Source organism: Monomorium pharaonis, chromosome 9, assembly GCF_013373865.1.
Source record: "Monomorium pharaonis isolate MP-MQ-018 chromosome 9, ASM1337386v2, whole genome shotgun sequence".
Lineage (NCBI taxonomy): Eukaryota > Metazoa > Arthropoda > Insecta > Hymenoptera > Formicidae > Monomorium > Monomorium pharaonis.
This window is the reverse complement of record NC_050475.1, coordinates 9,993,605-10,012,468: the sequence shown is the minus strand read 5'-3', so window position 1 is coordinate 10,012,468 and position 18,864 is coordinate 9,993,605. Positions and strand designations below refer to the sequence as shown.

Sequence of the window (18,864 nt, the reverse complement as noted above, 5' to 3'; positions counted from 1 at the left end):
TCATCTAATGTTTTTAATAATGTATCAAACTCCTTGATTGCATCAATTGTCCTTAACGGTAAAAATGGTGCTATAAGGTCATCATTAATGTTGACAGGACTTAACGCACGACGTTTGATAGCCAGTTTCTATTTTTAATAAACGTTGTTGTATATTATTCAATGTAATATTTGCTGTTGCTTGCATACGCAACATTTTTTTTGTCATCTACAATATCAAAAAAATTATGTATGTATAATAATTTGTAACTTAAATATAAATAATATGCAACAATAATTTACCTTTTATAGTGGTGCGTCTTCTACAAAATTTCATTAAACATTGTAGTATTATAATTATACATAGTTACGAAAATTTTAATATTATCATTTATATACTTTGGAATACTATTGGTATATTGAACACATTATACTCTTCATTCTTCTCATATATCGGCATAACATTATCATATTTTTCTAGAAATGATTTAATTACTACAAAAAACTCTGTGTGTGTGTGTGTATGTGTGTAATTGCAAATAATTATTATTAAAATTTTTATTATAAAGGCATTTTGTGAAGTTATAATTTTATGTCTGTTTGCATTATTAATTGAAACGTTTGTTTCTTTTTGAATATAATCCAAGTTCAAAGGGCATGGTGGTAATGTTGCTTGAACAGTACTTTTTTTAATATGTTTCTCTGTAAACAGGCCAAATTTTATTTCAGTGTTATGTATATTACAGTGTAACAATAGCGTGAATAACATAATGCAAGATAATTTGTATGGAAATTATACTGCACAAATTAACAAAATGTAGAGTAAGTTTGTTTGGAATGACTAGATTTATATGCCACCTTTGATTAGGTTTATTAAAATCTTCAGTTTTAAACCAATTATAACTATTTTATTTTTTCAGAGGAATAACTTTGGTAATGGCTTAGGTAATTAATCAACCTAAGAATTGAGGATTTTATTATTAAACTCGAATAAATATGACGTATAAACATTATTTTCATATTAATGGCATTAATTCATTTTTATTGCTCATTATGTGCTAATAAAATAAAATAGATGAAAATAGAATACCTTAGTATGGTAAAATGTGTCAACAATATACTTTACTTTTAATATATTTAATATATTTTTGAGGTTCACGCTCACTGTCTTCTTCATTATCAAAACGATTGTATGAAATGTGTTATATTTTTCCTTGACCCAATCGTTCTTTGTCAGTTGTTTCATAATTAGAATCTGCCGCACTCTTTCGAGCTGACTCAAGAGATGCTGCAATAAAAAAATAATTAACATTTAGGTTTTTTGTCTGCTAACTAGCATAATATTTTTAATATTTATATATATAATAGAAATATAATAGAATATATTATTACATCACACTTTGCGTGCATATTTGTATATTATGATAGTATAATATGTTATATATTTAATTCAAAGTTAGAAAATAATTCATTATTTATAACGAGTTACAGTTTGTTTTTTTTAGTTTGTAATTTAACTGTTTTTATTGTAATTTAACTGTTTAATTTTATTAATTGTAATTTAACTGTTTTTCTCCTTTTTTTCTATCTGTAACTTAACTTAGTAACATTTCTACTTGTGCCTATTAACTAATTAAATTATTTTATTTTTATAATTATTTAACGTTTTAAAGTTACTTATATAATCGTTAGTTTTAAATTATTCTTAAAAAAAAACCTTGCACTATTGGTTGACGCTAATTTTATTACAAATTAAACGAATTTCTTAACTGAAAAGTATTGATAATTTTGGTAATATTCTTTAAATATAAATATGTGATTCTAAGTTTTGTTTATAATGAATCATTTTTATTAAAATAACAATGATTCATAATATACATAATATCAAGAGACACGGTAGTGGCTCGCGCCAAGTGAAAGCGCAGCGCGAGCCCGACCGTGCTCTTTACGCGAGTACGCGACTTGCGAGCACTCGAGATTATTGAATCTCAGAAACGGTTAAATCGATCGAGTTTCTAAGTAAGCTCAATCGAAAGCTTGGGGTCGATTTATATTAGAAAACTATTTTTATTTTTTCTCTACATGTCCTATGAATGGAGATATCGCGACGCAAAGTCCGAAAAGCCAAAATTTCATTTAAGATACGTCGTCGTCATCGTCAACCTTGTTGGTATCTCTGCGGGTAGTGCGGGTGCCGAAAATGAGGGACGAAAATCCATTTCGCTCATCTACTACCGTGTGGCGTTCGCATCGTCACTATAGCACCGTATATGGCAATGTATAAGTCACGTGGTCACCAGTGGCTCGCTCGCGCCGTGAATTAGTTGTGTGAAGATGATAGGTTATATATGAGGTTTTATTATTATTAATCATTGACACCAATATAAATTAATTAATTAATCAGAGAGTAACATAGCTCAATTTATCGATGAGGTAGATGAGATGTTGCGTGATGTAAAATGTGTATTATTGTTGTAATTGTCAATGATAATGTTGTAAGGATAAAGTAAAGAATAAAAATAGTATAATATTGATTGACAATTACAGCAACATTTTTTATCCAATACACAATTCTTCTACATCATACAATATTTAATCTCTCATCGACACTAATATAAAATTACAGAGCTATTTTATTTTAACAGGTCACATAAGTTGCTTCGGCCACAGGTCAGCTCCTGTCAAGTGACATGTGTAGTGGAGGTTAAATTATTTATTTAATGATTTTAATCATTGACACCAATATAAATTAATTAATTTCAGAGAGTAACATAGCTCAGATTTATCGATGAGGTAGATGAGATGTTGCGTGATGTAAAATGTGTAATTATTGTTGTAATTTCAATGATAATGTTGTAAGGATAATAAAGTAAAGAATAAAAATAGTATATTGATTGATTGACAATTACAGCAACATTTATCCAATACACAATTCTTCTACATCATACAATATTTCATCTCTCATCGACACTAATATAAAATTACAGAGCTATTTTATTTTTAATTTTAACCGGTCACATAAGTTACTCTGGCCACAGGTCAGCTCCTGTTAAGTGACATGTGTAGTGGAGGTTAAATCATTTATTTAATGATTTTTAACATCTCATCTATTTAATCATCGTTCATTAAGATTTTCCACTTGTGTCGATGAAATAAATGAGATTGACACAAATGTAAAATTAAATAATCAGAGAATAACATAGCTCAGATTTTATACTGGTGTTGATGAGGTAGATGAGATGTTGCATGATGTAGAAAATGTGTATTATTGCTGTAATTGCCAATCATGTTATAAGGATAAAAACTATCATCATCACCAAGGTATTACTTTTGTCACCAAGATACAATTATATGTTACTAGTAAAGAATAAAATAGTATTGTTAAAACCATTTATTTGATTTGAAATTTTGTTAGATAATTAATATTGATTGACAATTACAGCAACATTTAACCAATACACAAATCTTCTACATCATACATCTCATTTCTCATCGATACTAATGTAAAATCAGAGAGCTATTTTATTTTAATAATCGGTTACGCAGGTTGCTCGGGCCACGGGTCAGCCCGTGTCAAGTGACATATGTAGTATTGGTTAAATCATTTATTTAATGATTTTTCAGGAAATATATTATTTAAATTAAATTAGTGACCAAACATAATTACCTTTTTAAATAAAAATGTAAAAAGGGCTCCAAGTGTGTGGGCTTCTTTAAGGGAAGACAGAAATTCAAGATAATCGTTTTCATCAAATTCAACTTAGGCATGGTTCCAAAACATGCTCTAAAGAAAAATTTTATTTAAAAATTTATAGTATTATATCCGTTATATAAACTTTAACTTCTTAGTAAAATTTTTCTCAAAGAGAAAGTTTTAGAGTGTAACCTTAAGTGGTCTATAAAACTAAGTAGTTTATAAAAAAATATAAAATGCGTGATATCCAAACAAAATTACCTTTTTAAAAACTGTAAAAAAAGGGCCAAGTGTGTGATTTTCCTTTAACAAAAAATTTACAAAATTCAAGATATTCAATCTAAGTGATAGATACATTAAATTCAATCTAAGTGGTCTATAAACATTACAAAATGTGTGATATCCCAACAAAATTACCTTTTTAAAAAAGGTAAAAAAAAGCGCCAAGTGTTTGGTTTTTCCCTTAAGCAAAAAAATTATTGGATGTTTTAACCTAAGTAATATAAGAAAGAAATCACAAATTCAAGATAAAATTTTTAATCAAATTCAACCTAAGTGGTATATACTTTTGGATGGTTCAACCTAAATATTATACTCACACATAAATTAACTTCTCTACAATAATAATGATATCTAAATATTTTGCGCCAATTATAAGAACAAATATTTTTATAAAAACTAAAACATTATTACTATTCTTTAGCCAGTTTTTATAATACAAAATTTTTTAGATTTGACACTATAAAATTAAAGTATTACGTTTTTTTTTTCTACAAAAGTAATGATATATATAGAAAATGCGCCAACTATAAAGTAGATGTTTATACAAGCTAGAACATCTACTTTATTATGCTTTGGCTGACATTATAGTTTAATTTTTTATTAAGCCCGTATCAGACTAGAGATTGATATTGAGATTGAAATGAAATATAACCAATTAGTTAGTCAAATTCTAATTCAATCTCAATCTCAATCTCTAGTCTGATATAGCTTTGATTGTCTTAAGTTTGTCTTTAGATACAATTTCGTTAATTACGAAGTATTTTAACGATAAACTTAAGAAGATTCTTAAATATAAGATTAAACTATAAATATTAGCCTTTTGTATTAAATATTGGCTGCTGTGCGCTGATACGAGGCTGCTGTGCGCCTGCAAAAAACAATTGTCAGGAAGTATATTGGCAAAGAGTAAAGAAAATAATATTGAGCTGGTAAATAAGTTTTAATACAAACAAATTATAAATATTACAAATAAATATTTTAATACAAATAAATATTTTACTACAAAAACTTGGCGCTGCTAAACCGAATAATTTGCTTTAATACAAAATCATTTTCTTACAATCTCACTTACATATTAAAACAATACATACACGCATGCATGAGAGAGAGAAAGAAAAAGAGAGAGACAGGTATTCGAACGTATGCACGCATAAGAGACAGATACTACTTTCTTAAAAGTAAATCGCTTCCTTATAAACTAATAAGTTATATTATACTAAACTTAAGTAAATCGCTTCTCTATAAACTAAGTTATATACTAAACACACACACACACACACACACACACACATTCAGATGCACATACAAGAGAAAAAGGAAGAGCTGGCAAATTATTCGGTTTAGCAGCGCCAAGTTTTTGTAGTAAAATATTTATTTGTATTAAAATATTTATTTGTAATATTTATAATTTGTTTGTATTAAAACTTATTTACCAGCTCAATATTATTTTCTTTACTCTTTGCCAATATACTTCCTGACAATTGTTTTTTGCAGGCGCACAGCAGCCTCGTATCAGCGCACAGCAGCCAATATTTAATACAAAAGGCTAATATTTATAGTTTAATCTTATATTTAAGAATCTTCTTAAGTTTATCGTTAAAATACTTCGTAATTAACGAAATTGTATCTAAAGACAAACTTAAGACAATCAAAGCTATATCAGACTAGAGATTGAGATTGAGATTGAATTAGAATTTGACTAACTAATTGGTTATATTTCATTTCAATCTCAATATCAATCTCTAGTCTGATACGGGCTTAATAAAAAATTAAACTATAATGTCAGCCAAAGCATAATAAAGTAGATGTTCTAGCTTGTATAAACATCTACTTTATAGTTGGCGCATTTTCTATATATATCATTACTTTTGTAGAAAAAAAAAACGTAATACTTTAATTTTATAGTGTCAAATCTAAAAAATTTTGTATTATAAAAACTGGCTAAAGAATAGTAATAATGTTTTAGTTTTTATAAAAATATTTGTTCTTATAATTGGCGCAAAATATTTAGATATCATTATTATTGTAGAGAAGTTAATTTATGTGTGAGTATAATATTTAGGTTGAACCATCCAAAAGTATATACCACTTAGGTTGAATTTGATTAAAAATTTTATCTTGAATTTGTGATTTCTTTCTTATATTACTTAGGTTAAAACATCCAATAATTTTTTTGCTTAAGGGAAAAACCAAACACTTGGCGCTTTTTTTTACCTTTTTTAAAAAGGTAATTTTGTTGGGTAGATAATATACAATAGTATAGCACATAATCAAATGTTCAGTATAAGAGAAAATAATTTATTAATGAGTTAGAAATATGAAATTCTTGTATTTCAAATATAAATATTAAATAACTAAACAAAAAAGTTTTAGTTACAAAAAGGTAACTAAAAAGTAACAAATTATTATTTTAATAATTAAAACTATACATGTAAATTTTTGGGGTCAATAATTTTTGTAACGGTTATTTTTATAAAAAGGAAAACTGCAATTGTAACTAGTTCTGCAAAATAACTTTCCTAATTTAACTAAACGTTAAGAACGTAAAAAAGTTTTATTTTTTCTATACATTATTTTTATTTTACATTATGAATTCCACAATGCAATATATTAGATTAAAATATATGGGAGCATCTCAATTGCCCACGTCAATATTGCCCACAGTCATTCATAAGCGATTGGTATTTTCTTCTTGCATCCATCAATTGGAATATTTTATGTTACATTAGCTAATTTATAACGTAGGCAATTAAGACTCACCCTTAATACATATAGGGTTGCGGCATTTATAATGTAAAACAATGTAATATAAAATATTAAGTACTTACTACAAAATTTAACAATGTCGACTTCATAATATTTCCACGTGTAAGAATCTGGAGTTTCACAGTTTGTTATTAATGTTGCACTGTTAGCCGTTCGTGGTGGCCACCAATATTTTTGAATATTTTTATCTTTAAAAAGCCATGTTGTTGGAATTTCAGAATATGCAGAATCTCATAAAAATTTAACCACCGCATACTTTTTATTTTCATAATTCATCATGTAGTTTCAAAAATGTCCAACGTTTAAAAAACTAAAAGCAGAAATTATATTTAATAATTAATAACATCAATATCTTCAAAAATAAAAGAAAGTTAAACAATATTATTTTTTAGTGGAAATAGGTTTAATCTTATATTTTGTATGTTTAATTTTATTGGTTACAAAGCATCTAAAAATGAAACTTTAAGATAATCATAAATAAGATTGGACTATGAATACACACACACACACACACACACACACACACGCGCGCGCGCGCGCGGGCGCGCACGCACGCACACAAATCCTGGTAGAAAATTTGAAATAAAAAAAAAATAAAACATACACTCACCTTTAAAATTTTGTTATCCATGAAATTTAATTAATAAGATTTCCTAATTGCAATATTTTAAGGCAAAAAAACATACGCTTACAATGCTTAAATTTCATAAATTATATAATGCAATTATAAATTATATTACAAAATAAATGAAAAAGTTATAAATACATTTATCCAAAATTATAACGTCTAATTATTAGTAGTTAGCAATGGTACGGTAATATAAGAACCAATTTCATCAAAACATTTAATTTTTAAACATTTAAATTTAATTTGCATTATTGAAATTTTAATTATGTCTACCCTAGTAGTATCTGATATTGCAAATATTCCAAATCTTGTTGAAGAGCACGGTAAATCAAAAAAAGGCTTTGGATCTACAAAACCTTTTGCACGAATATAACATACACAGTCTTTTTCAAATATATTTAAGATAAATATTAGTGATTTGTCATAAAGTATAGCACAATTATCAACTTGATTAGCAGCAATTTTAAAATTTTTTAATTGAACGTAAGAAATGGTGTTATTTTTCTTATAAAAAATAATCGGATATTTTTTGATACTTTAGATGATTGAATGGGAAGCTGTAATTCTTCAAAAATACGATTAGAGAATTCTTCTAAGGGTGAACTTGACTGATGCAATTTTTTTTTATTTTTTGCATATGATTTTCAAATTTGAAACAACTAAAATTATCCAAAGAACCAAAACTTTGCACATTATTAGAAATATGTAAAAGATTGTGAACATTATGCGACATATATTTATCGCCATAAATATTTGCATAGTTAGAAACAAAGTGCAATAATAACGCATTCGCATAATCTTTAAATAACACACATAGTTGTTCATTAATTAATATCCTTATTCTAATACTAAGAGATAGAAAGTGATTGTAGAAATTTGTAGGCAATACTGATTTCATTACGACCATTCTGGTGTAAAGTAAGAATTGTCGAAATTCTGTTGCCTTCCATCTATCAATGTCATCTAATCTTGTACAGGCACTTTCGAGTATCGATGACCATTTCTACTTTAAGATAGGATAATAAATATTTTAATTAAAGAAATTTAATTAAATTGACACGCAAGCTATCAATGTTTTTTTAACGAATAATATAAACCAATTCAACTGCTCTGTGACTGTTTATAGGATTATTGATACACATGTTTATTTTCATACACAGTTTTTTGCGTAATTTGCCTTTGAATAAATCACTTAACAATTAGCAGGGAACATACGCACGACTTATTAGATTAATCAATCATTAACGATGACAAATACTATCGGATAAAAACTCGATAGTACAAACAGAACGAGGTACACTCCGATTTTGACTTTTGCCCCGGAAAATTTGACTCTCAGCTGAAGCTCAATCGTCGAAGGCAAGTTTACGGCCCAAATATGCTATTTTTCGCGATGATGAAAAAACGAATCACCGCGCGAGGTGGGACAGTCGGAGACCATGCAAAATAACAAACGACCTGTTGGCCGTGCGGACGAGGGTGTAATTTTTAAGTTTAATTCTGTGGTTCCACGTGACAAACGGATAGTGCGGTGCGCGCACAGACTGGTATATATTTTACGACAAAAAACAACACCTATTGTTTCGTTTTTGATGAGGTGCATTGAATGATTTTCATAGCTAGATAGTTTATATTATTTACGAGCGCGTTTAAAAAAAGATTATTACGCAGCATACGACAGCTTCGAAAATTTTCCGCGACAATATTTAAAGTGCGAAATCGTGAGTTTATGTTGCAAGTACTTCGCGGCAGCTGCAGATTTCGCTCTTTGCTAGCAATATGCAAATGTAATAGAATTAATAACGGGTGGCTTCTCCCTCTGCTCAGGGGACGAAGAGTGGGACGACGGTAACGAGCAGAATGTCCTGGAGGCGGCCGAACAGGATAACGAAACGACGGCGATTAAGCGTGAGTGTTATTTGTTAAACTGCCATCTCCTCTCATGGACTTTTCTTTAGTATTTGCGTACAACAGGTGGCAACATTTATACAAGTGAATCATACAGGATAAATAGAGCATGTTCTTCACAACATCATATAATATAAAAGTCGTGAAACAAAAGCGCGACTAAAGCGCGACCTAAATTGAATCATTAATCATTTTCGACAAATTACGAAAATTTATCTTTTATTTGATTTATTGATCTATCAATATTTTTATTTATAACGTAAATATTGATATTAATCAGAACCATTTTATTTATCAGATAAATAATAATTGATAATTAATTGTTAAATAAAATAATTATAATAAATTAAAATAAATGTTTTTCAACAAAAAATAATTATATGGTTATATGTTTCAGAGAACGATGAGGAGGAAGAGGAAGAGGAGGAGCTGCAACGAGCATTCAGCCGTCAGTCAGAAGGTAAGAAATATTTTAAATGATGCAAGTATGTTGAGATGTCATTGCTTCTCGTTTAAGCCGTAATTTATCATTCAAAAAACTTGGGTGATTTTTCAAACATTATAATTCAAATACATAATGTTTCGTGTAACGTAGAGGAGAGATGCTATAAAAAGTATAATATTCTTCGGAGTAAATTTCTCAAAATACAATAATAGATAATTAAAATATATGCCAATTATTTAAAAGTATGTCTTAACCTTCAATAAAAATGTGATACAAGATTTTCAATATTAATAAAATTTTCACAAATTTTAGATAAAAGAAATAGAAAATGTCCCTTTCGTGATTGCGTTGTTTTGAATTGGACATGGTATGTCATATAAGAGACATGTCACAGAAAGATCTTGTCAGATATTATAATTATAATTTATAACTATAAAACTATAAAACAACAAATAAAATATTTTTCTAATAATATTGCTTTCAAATAAAATATGATTTAATATAAAAATTAACACTTTTTAAATCAATCTACCCTTACGAAAAAACACCCAAGATTTTGGTGCTTACACCTAACTTTGAGTGTTTACACTCCATTTTTGGTATTAATGCCTAAATTTTTAGTGTTAACACCGACATTTAAGTATCGATACTCAAAGTTTCGGTGTCGGAACTCAATTTTTTGTGTCAACACCAAAAATTTGGGTGTCGACACCAAAAGTTAAGTGTCGACACCAAAAGTTGAGTGTCAACACCAAAATTCCAGTGTCAATATCGGTACTTTGGGTGTCGACACCAAAAGTTGAGTGTCGACACCGAAACAATGGGTGTCGGCACCAAAATTCCAGGTGTCAATATCGAAACTTTTGGTGTCGACATTCGGGTTTCAGTGTTGATGACACCCAATTATAAAACAAAAAATAAAAATTATAAAATGCAAAGTTAAAACTTTGACTTATTATGAGGCCACATTATACATATACCTAATTTTGAATTTTATATGCATATATATGTGTAGACACAGATTTATATATATATATATATATATATGCATATAAAATTTGAAGTTATATTATGTAGTTATATATGTAAGGTTATGGAAGAAGATAAATTGAACAATGAAATGAATAAGTAAATAAATTAATGCTATTTATTTTTAATATGTTTTGCAGAATTAAATTGCATTTATAAAAAATAATATAATTGCGTCAGTTTATAACATATACACATATAGGTATATGTAGACAATACAAGTATGCGTATCGATAAGTCAAATTGGCGTAGTAGATAGAGTACAAGGTTCGTCATCCTAAAGTCACGGGTTTAAAATCTAGCAAATAAAAATAAAATAAAATAATATAATTTAAATTTAATTAATTAATAAAAATTTGTCCTAAATTTAGTATATACTGTTGATAAAAATAATTTTTTTAAATGAAATTTTTGTTATTTTTTTTGTCTAGTTGCTTGTCAATTTCTACTCGGTTCAGTGTTATTGTGGGTGTTAACACTATTTGGGTATCCGAAACGCTTACCTTTTAGTGTTTTTTCGGTGTCAGTTTTGGTGTTTTTCTTGGCGTTAACGCTCAAATGGTGTGAACGCCATTTGGGTATCCGAAATTACGCTATTATATTTTAGTGTTTGTTTGGGTGTTATTTAGGGTGTTTTTTTCGTAATAGCAGTCAGTCAAACTTTTAGGTATTCTTGCTTTAGTTGAGTATATTACAAATTTTTACAGAGAGATACTTTAATACTTACTTTATTACATATCTCAAAAGACGATTTAATGAAACACGGTAAAATTTTTACTTTACGTCTACAAAACCGCGGTTTGCCATAATTATTATAAATAACAGCGCCGTAACTTTTGCGTCAAATGACTAAGCACAGATGTCAGCACAAAATAAAAAATAATTTTTATCTATGGTGTGTTCAGAATATTTGCAGTTTGATTTGTCTCATTCAAGAAATGTCCTATTCATAGCTATTCTTCTCTATAATCTTTCTCTACCAAAATATGCAGTACAATCGATCACTTTGCGCAATGAGATTGTTCCGCATGCATCCCTTTCTTCCTCTCTAAGTTCTAATGCGTAGAACTTACGAGAGAAAAAGAAATAGAAAGAGCGAGAAAAAGTCACTCAGTGCATCTCCTAGTGCATTACTTGAATTGTCTTACGGGCACGCAACAATGCGTCGCGATGCAACGTCATTGTTGTTCGAAGATGTTCAAGAAGTGCGATCTCGCCATAAATCCCATGAATATCTCATTCCTTGGTCCCTTAGGATGACGCGTGGCACGTACCTATCCCAAGGACGAGTGCATGTGCATCGAACAATGCGCCAACATCACGCATTTTTCGCCTCTCCCGCACGCGGATGATGAGGCGTCCATTCGACTTTCTTTTGTCGACGAAATGACGGGATTTTAATCCCTTGTTGATCACGTGGTTGTACGCGAATGTATGCATGTTCGATTATTTTATCATGAAGTATTTCATCGACATTCGAGGTCAATGAAAAATAGGAAAAATACATTCCAATGACAATTAAACACATTTTTCGTTCTTCTGAATACAATTATTAATATAATGTATCTTTTTGATAAAATTACCAGCGTTTATCTTTAAAAATTTGTATATTAAAAAGGTTCTCAAGTCTCTTCATGTAATATATAAGAACTTGATCAAATTTTAAGAGTAAATTTATAATTAAAGTAGATACATTTATGGATTAAAAAAATTTTTTGAAATTTTAGTTTTCTTTAAATAATCTTCTAAAATAACATTGAGAGTCTTACAAAAAGAAAATTTAAGTATTTTAATCATAAAAAACATTTTGAAGTGAAAAATAGTTTTTAATTCTTATTTTCATATAAGAATATAAAGTTTATCAATTATACAATTCACTTTAAATATGTTATATTAGTAAAAGTGTGACAATATCGCTTATTAATACATTTAAATTGTTATTATAAACAACTTTTTCCACTCTAACATTTATCAAAATTATAAAGAAAACATTTTAAGACAAATTGTTTTTATAGCTTAAATTTTGATAATTATATTTATTATTTAAAAAATTAAAATGTTACAAAAAGCTCCTTTATTAAAGATATGTATAAGTAAACATTTACATCTTTCTTACACTTTTTTAACTTTCTTAATTTGTTTCATAAAGCTTTCTTTTACTTTTAATTTGTCCTTTTCAAATCTTATTAGGAGAGCAAAAATTCGTATAATATTAAAATTTGTTTTTTCGCGATTATTTAATTTTTCCCATCGTAAATAAGTTTTTCATTTTCATCCGCAGGATAACCGACGAAACGACCAACAGATTAACCGGATAGTATCTCTCTCACGACGTCTACTTTTCGTTTCTTCCGCAGTCTCCCGACAGTTTCTATCCGAACTATTTTTGCGCTAAGTAAAATTTCCACGTCCCCTGTGTGCGCGCGGCGTGTGCCCCACGGTACCGCCCTTGTTACGTAACTAGCGAAACTGTCTCGAAAGATTCGTACCTTTCCCAAGTATCCAGCAGTTTTCCTCCCCGAGGAAGCCAGGAAGATCAAACCTTTATCCGCTCCTCCGTACGTACGGCACGATTATTATTTCAGGTTACCTTTTGCAAAGTGTACTTGCGCGCGCGCTTTATACTCGAAGGTAAAACCGGCTTGGAGGAGCTCGCAGAGAACGAGGTTGCCTCCCGCAGGAGGCGGCCCGCACTCCCATGGGAGATGCCTCGTCCGTCTGCTTACCTGAAAACATCGGGCTTCCTTCGCTCCTTTAATGCTCCGTGTACCCACGCCGCTCATTAAACCATTGGGACATCGTTATTTTTCCTTATTTTTTTTCTCTCGTTTTTCAACCCAGTGAATACACTAATGCCTTCGTTCACGATGATCGGTAAACATTCTTGAAGTCAGATTTTGGGATTTGTTTCTTTAAGCCTTTCATATTTAGTCTCTTCTCTATGAGGATTTCTAAAATAAGTCTCCTTTAGGGATTCACGTTTCTTTGAGCTTTTGTTCTCGAACATCTACTTTTGAACATCCTGCAGATAAATCTTACTGTATGGTAGTGACAATCGTTACTTTAAAGAGGTTTAAAATCTTTTATCCCCAAATCACACTAGCGATTGACAATTGCGTCTGCGTTCCCTTTTGCGTTTATAATTGCCTCCTAAATAATCAGAAGACAGCTGCTGGCGATTACGATTAGCAATTCTTATTTAGCCGTCCATCTATTGGTCAATACGCTCTTAGACGCAAACGTGAACGTAGACGCAATCGTCAATCGTCAATACAGACTACGTAAATATGTGACATTGAAGCATTGATTGTTTGAAAACATGACATATATCAATTTTGTAAGCTGAAATATGAATCTATTAGATCACAATGATAACGGTGATAAATTATACATGTAATGAAATGTACACTTACAGATTGATTATATTTTTCTAAAAAAATAATTTTTTTTCAATATAAAAATATATAATTTTGTTGTGTCCATCTATCCTAGGAATAATTACAAAATTATATCTAAATATACCTGTATTTGTTTCCGTTGTTATGACTGATAAACTTTCAATTATGCTACGTCTCGTCCGGATGGATGTATTGTAGTAGCGTTCCGCTGCACTATCCTCAACATGTATATTTAAAGATATTATAAAAACATTATAATATTATTAATAAAAAACTGAAGGTGGCGTGTATGGCGCACACGCCGCGTATGCCGCGCTCGCGCTTACGTATCCAGGGTCCTTCATTGTTTTCCTGTTGTGCGATTCCTCAACATCTATTTTTTATACTCTCACAGTTTTTATTAAGTTATTAATTCCTAGGATGGAAAAGTCTTCTCATAATAGTAGGAAGAGGATGTGGTCATTCTCCAGTGATTGTATTTCGAGCCTGGAGAAAAAATTATCCCGTCTTATTGATGTTTTATCTCATAAGGAGAATAGAGCGTCAATCTGCCCTCCTCCTCAATGTTCTTCCGCATCTCTGTTGCATCGGGATATCCAGGGGATTCAAGGTGAACCTTTTTCCGAGGACTGAGCTGACGTCACCGTTAATAACCGATCGAGATCCGGATCGGAGGGCAATTTTCTAGCAGCGCCTGCGAGTCAGGAAGGGCCAGTGGATCCGCATATTACAGGTGTGTACGTGATTGCTGGGTCTGTATTTGCGGAATACAGGCGGCATAACGACACAGCCTTTTTTGATTGAGTATATCAGGGTATTTTTCTGATGCGGTAAGTAATCAAGCGGAGGAGGTGTCTTCTACGTCCTCTCGAGCTAATATTGTTACCCTGGTGGATTATCCATTTCCTACTCTTGAGGAGGACAATGCGGATGCCTTTACAAAAGAATTATGCAGTTCTAAACGGGAAGGAGCAGAGGATACAGCTTGGATAGACTTAGTCATTCTTAAGTGGTAGGATCTTACCCACAAAGGTCTTTTGGCAAAACAACGAGACCCGCTTTTAAGAAAATTCTCTCCCTCCGATGCGATTTCTTTTCTTAGAGCCTCCAAGTTCAATCCGGAATGCAGAGCGGCCTTGAGGAACAACTCGATAGTTAAGCGAGACGATTTTAACTGCAAGGATCAGAATCAGATGGGCATTGCGCTATGCGCTTTCGGTGGAGCAATCTCGGATTTTCTGAAACCGGAAGTTCAAGGCACTTTTAGTTCCGAGAAGGCCGCAGATCCTACCTGCCTTAAATCTGATCACCAAAAATATTACCGATGCTATCCCTGCAGACATTTTCCTCTTTGGTGCCTTATTTGGTGGCGAATAAAAGAGGCAACTTCGATGGAAAGATCTTTGAAGGACATCGTAAAGACTCCCTTGATCGTTGCACGAAAGGTTCAACAACTTATTAAGCAGCCAATCCAGACATCTTCTATGAAGTCGTGAAATTTCCGAGCCCCTACACGGAATTTCGAGACCAACGACGACTAGGACTGCAGGGGCAAACAGCAGTCGAAGGTCGTCATATCGCCACAGATCTCACTCCAGGAGGAGGTAGACGAACAAGAGGTACATTCGGCTAGCAGACTTTTTATTTATTTATTTCTCGCTAGAGAGAAATTACTTCTGATCCAGTAATTTTAGAATCCATTGCGGGGTATAGGCTACCTTTTAGTCACCATCCGCCTCTTCAGCTTATAGAACCTTCTTTCTTATCTCGGTCTGAAGTACAGATTTGCTCTCAAGAAATTTTAAGGTTGTGTAATAAGGGAGCAATCGAGCCGGTCTCTGACAGTGAAGGTTAATTCTTGTAAAAAAAAAAAAAAAATATTTAGGCGGCTGGAGAATTATTTTAAACTTGAAACGTTTAAATAAATTTATTATCGCTCCGCATTTTAGACTGAAGAATTGAAAGACAGTTATCCGCCTTATTTCTCCAGGCGATTTTCTTGCGTCTATCGACTTAGAGAACGCTTATTTACTGCTTCCAATTCACCAAGAAGATAGAAAGTTTTTACGATTTCGATTTAAGGGTCAACTTTTTGACTTTAAAGCTTTACCCTTTGGATTAGCATCTGCCCTTATATTTTTACGAAAATTTTAAAACCAGTTTTTTACTTTAAAAAAAAGAGGACTTTCTATCATTTTCTTACTTAGATGATTTTCTTACTATAGTACCATCTTACGATCTATTAAAAAAAAAAAAAAATGTCACACAGGACTTACCTTTAGGTTTTAAAATCAACGAGCGAAAGAGCATGCTTATCCCAACGAAGTCCTGTCGATATCTTGGTTTTATATTTGATACAGAATCATTCTCGATTTCGATACCATCGGACAGACGAAATAAATCTCTCCAGGTGAGGCTTACTTTTTTAGGTATGAAATCTTGCAAAATTCGATTTTTTGCCAGTTACATCGGTTCTCTAACGTCTGTTTGCCCAGCAGTACAGTATGTTACATATCAAGATCTTGAAGAGAGAGAAAAATTTCTAGCTCTCGTAGCTGCGGACGAGAATTTTGATGCTCAAATATCTTTTCCATTTTCGATTAGAGAAGACCTTTTCTGGTGGAAATCTGTTTTTGCGAACTCACCGCATCGCAACTTATTATATCAGGCGTTTTCAGTCTTGAAATTTTTACGGACGCATCCTTAATAGGCTGGGGTGCCGTTTGTGGTGATGCTCGGACTCACGGTTTTTGGTCCGTAGAAGAAAAACTATACCACATTAACCGCCCTTTCATACATCATCCGCATAGGCTCGATCAAGTTTCTACATCTCTCTAATCTCGGTAGTAGAATCTGGTCTTGATGTGCAAATCAAGATTTATTCTTATATGCCGTATGTATCCCTTCAGCTCAAAATTTTGAAGCAGACGCTGAATCTCAGATTGTCTCTGTAGATTCTAAATGGTCTTTAGATCAGGGCTACTTTAATAGAATTATTTCTCTTTTCGGTCAGTTTGACATTGATCTTTTTGCCACAACTATCAAAATGCTCTTGTTTTACTTCTCCCAGACCCTCTTGCGGAAGCAGTGATGCCTTTCCTGGAGTGGTTTTTATTTTTATGCTTGCCTTCTCTCTCTCTCCATTCAATTTGATCTTAAAAGTTTTACGCAAGATCATCACTGACAGAGCAGAGAGAGTGATGATAGTTCCTTGGTGGCCGGCCCACAGTGGGGCGAACGCATCATTTTTGGGACATTTGCTTATAATTTCCATATTTTTCAATGGAATGGCTTAAAATTTGACGTAAATGATGTACGATTAGTGTATTTTTAGTATATGAAATCAAAATCAATATATAATATTTTTTTAAACAAAAAACGAAAATTGAAATCAATTTAATTTTTAATTACGGCCTTGAGTTAATAAGATACATATGAGTGAGACCAAAATTTGATTAAATTTGCATTAAATGTTGTTTCTGATATAATAAATGGATGAGAAAAAACGAATGTAAACTGCGCGGGCAGTTTGCGTGAGCAGGAGATTGTAAAAATTCAAAAAATTATTATTAGATCCGCTACAAACCGACCACAGTAAGGCAAAGCATTGAGATTATGAAACATTGAACTATCTTCGTTGTCCATTTTATATTTTTAAGAATATTTTATTCACATCTTGAATACACATATAGAATAATAACATGTTTGTTATATTTAAAGTGTTTTTTTCTTTATATTTCTAAATTCCTAAATTATAAGAACGAAAATGTAAAGTCATTTTTGATTTCCTATTTAGCATTATTTAGAATTAAGATGAGACATAATATCTGTGTTTTTTTATAAAGTATAGTATAATATATTTAAAAAATTTTATATTTTAATTATTTATTATAATAGACATGACAATCATGCGCGCTAGTTAGCTTTTTATTTTTTTTTTAAATTAGATAAATAACCTTTACACATATCGCAAAAGAGTAGCAAAAAAGAATGACAAATTTTGAAGTTTTCGAGAGGATTTTCGATACATTCGAGTATCGATTTAACATACCTTTTTTTAAGCAAGGATTTTATTAATTATAATATATGTATGTAAATGCTCTTGTAAATACCTTAAACCAAGAATCTTGTACCAGAAAGGAAAAATTACCTAATAAAAGTAAATTTTTGTTACTGTGTGTATATGTGCGTTTGTGTGTGTGTGTGCGTGTGTGTGCGTGTGTGTGTAGCATTTTCGTTCTTATAATTTAGGAATTTAGAAATATAAAGAAAAAAACACTTTAAATATAACAAACATGTTGTAAGTTGCATAATTTTTTTGAAAACAAATATGTATTTTTTTTATACTAATTGATTTTTCTTATTATCCAGTGCATAAAAGCATTAAGGTACAGTTATCAAAATTCAATAGTTTACGAGGTATTTTATATTTTATGTCGAAAAATAACAGAATAAAGTAGAAAATATTTCGTAAATTATTGATTTTTCGATAATTCTACCTTAATAGTTTTATATGTAAAATAATTGTCATATTATGTAAAAAAATTGTACAATTCTATTAAAAAATGGAAATAACCTCCATATAACTTTAAAAAATTGAGTTTTTTCAAAAAATAATTTTACCATTATGTGTCTCCCTTCAGACTATACAATTTTTGTTTGAAACATTTTTTACGAAAATGTATATTTTTCAAAATATTAAAGGGTCCCACGACTTTTTGTACACCCTGTATATT

At 30.7% G+C, this 18,864-nt stretch overlaps 1 protein-coding gene across 2 annotated transcripts in view; it reads left to right on the top strand.

Moving 5' to 3' along the window:
* The window catches only part of LOC105830877 (zinc finger protein 423 homolog), a 368,687-nt gene that overhangs the window by 56,045 nt on the left and 293,778 nt on the right, over positions 1–18,864 (top strand). The window contains exons 1-3 of one of the 2 annotated variants that reach the window (XM_036292277.1): positions 1,875–2,319; positions 9,176–9,256; positions 9,654–9,716. In XM_036292277.1, the coding sequence (XP_036148170.1) occupies positions 2,313–2,319; positions 9,176–9,256; positions 9,654–9,716 (151 nt within the window). In that variant the 5' untranslated portion in view covers positions 1,875–2,312. Of the gene's footprint in view, positions 1–1,874; positions 2,320–9,175; positions 9,257–9,653; positions 9,717–18,864 lie in introns of those variants that run through there. The other variant, XM_036292275.1, reaches the window with a different exon arrangement.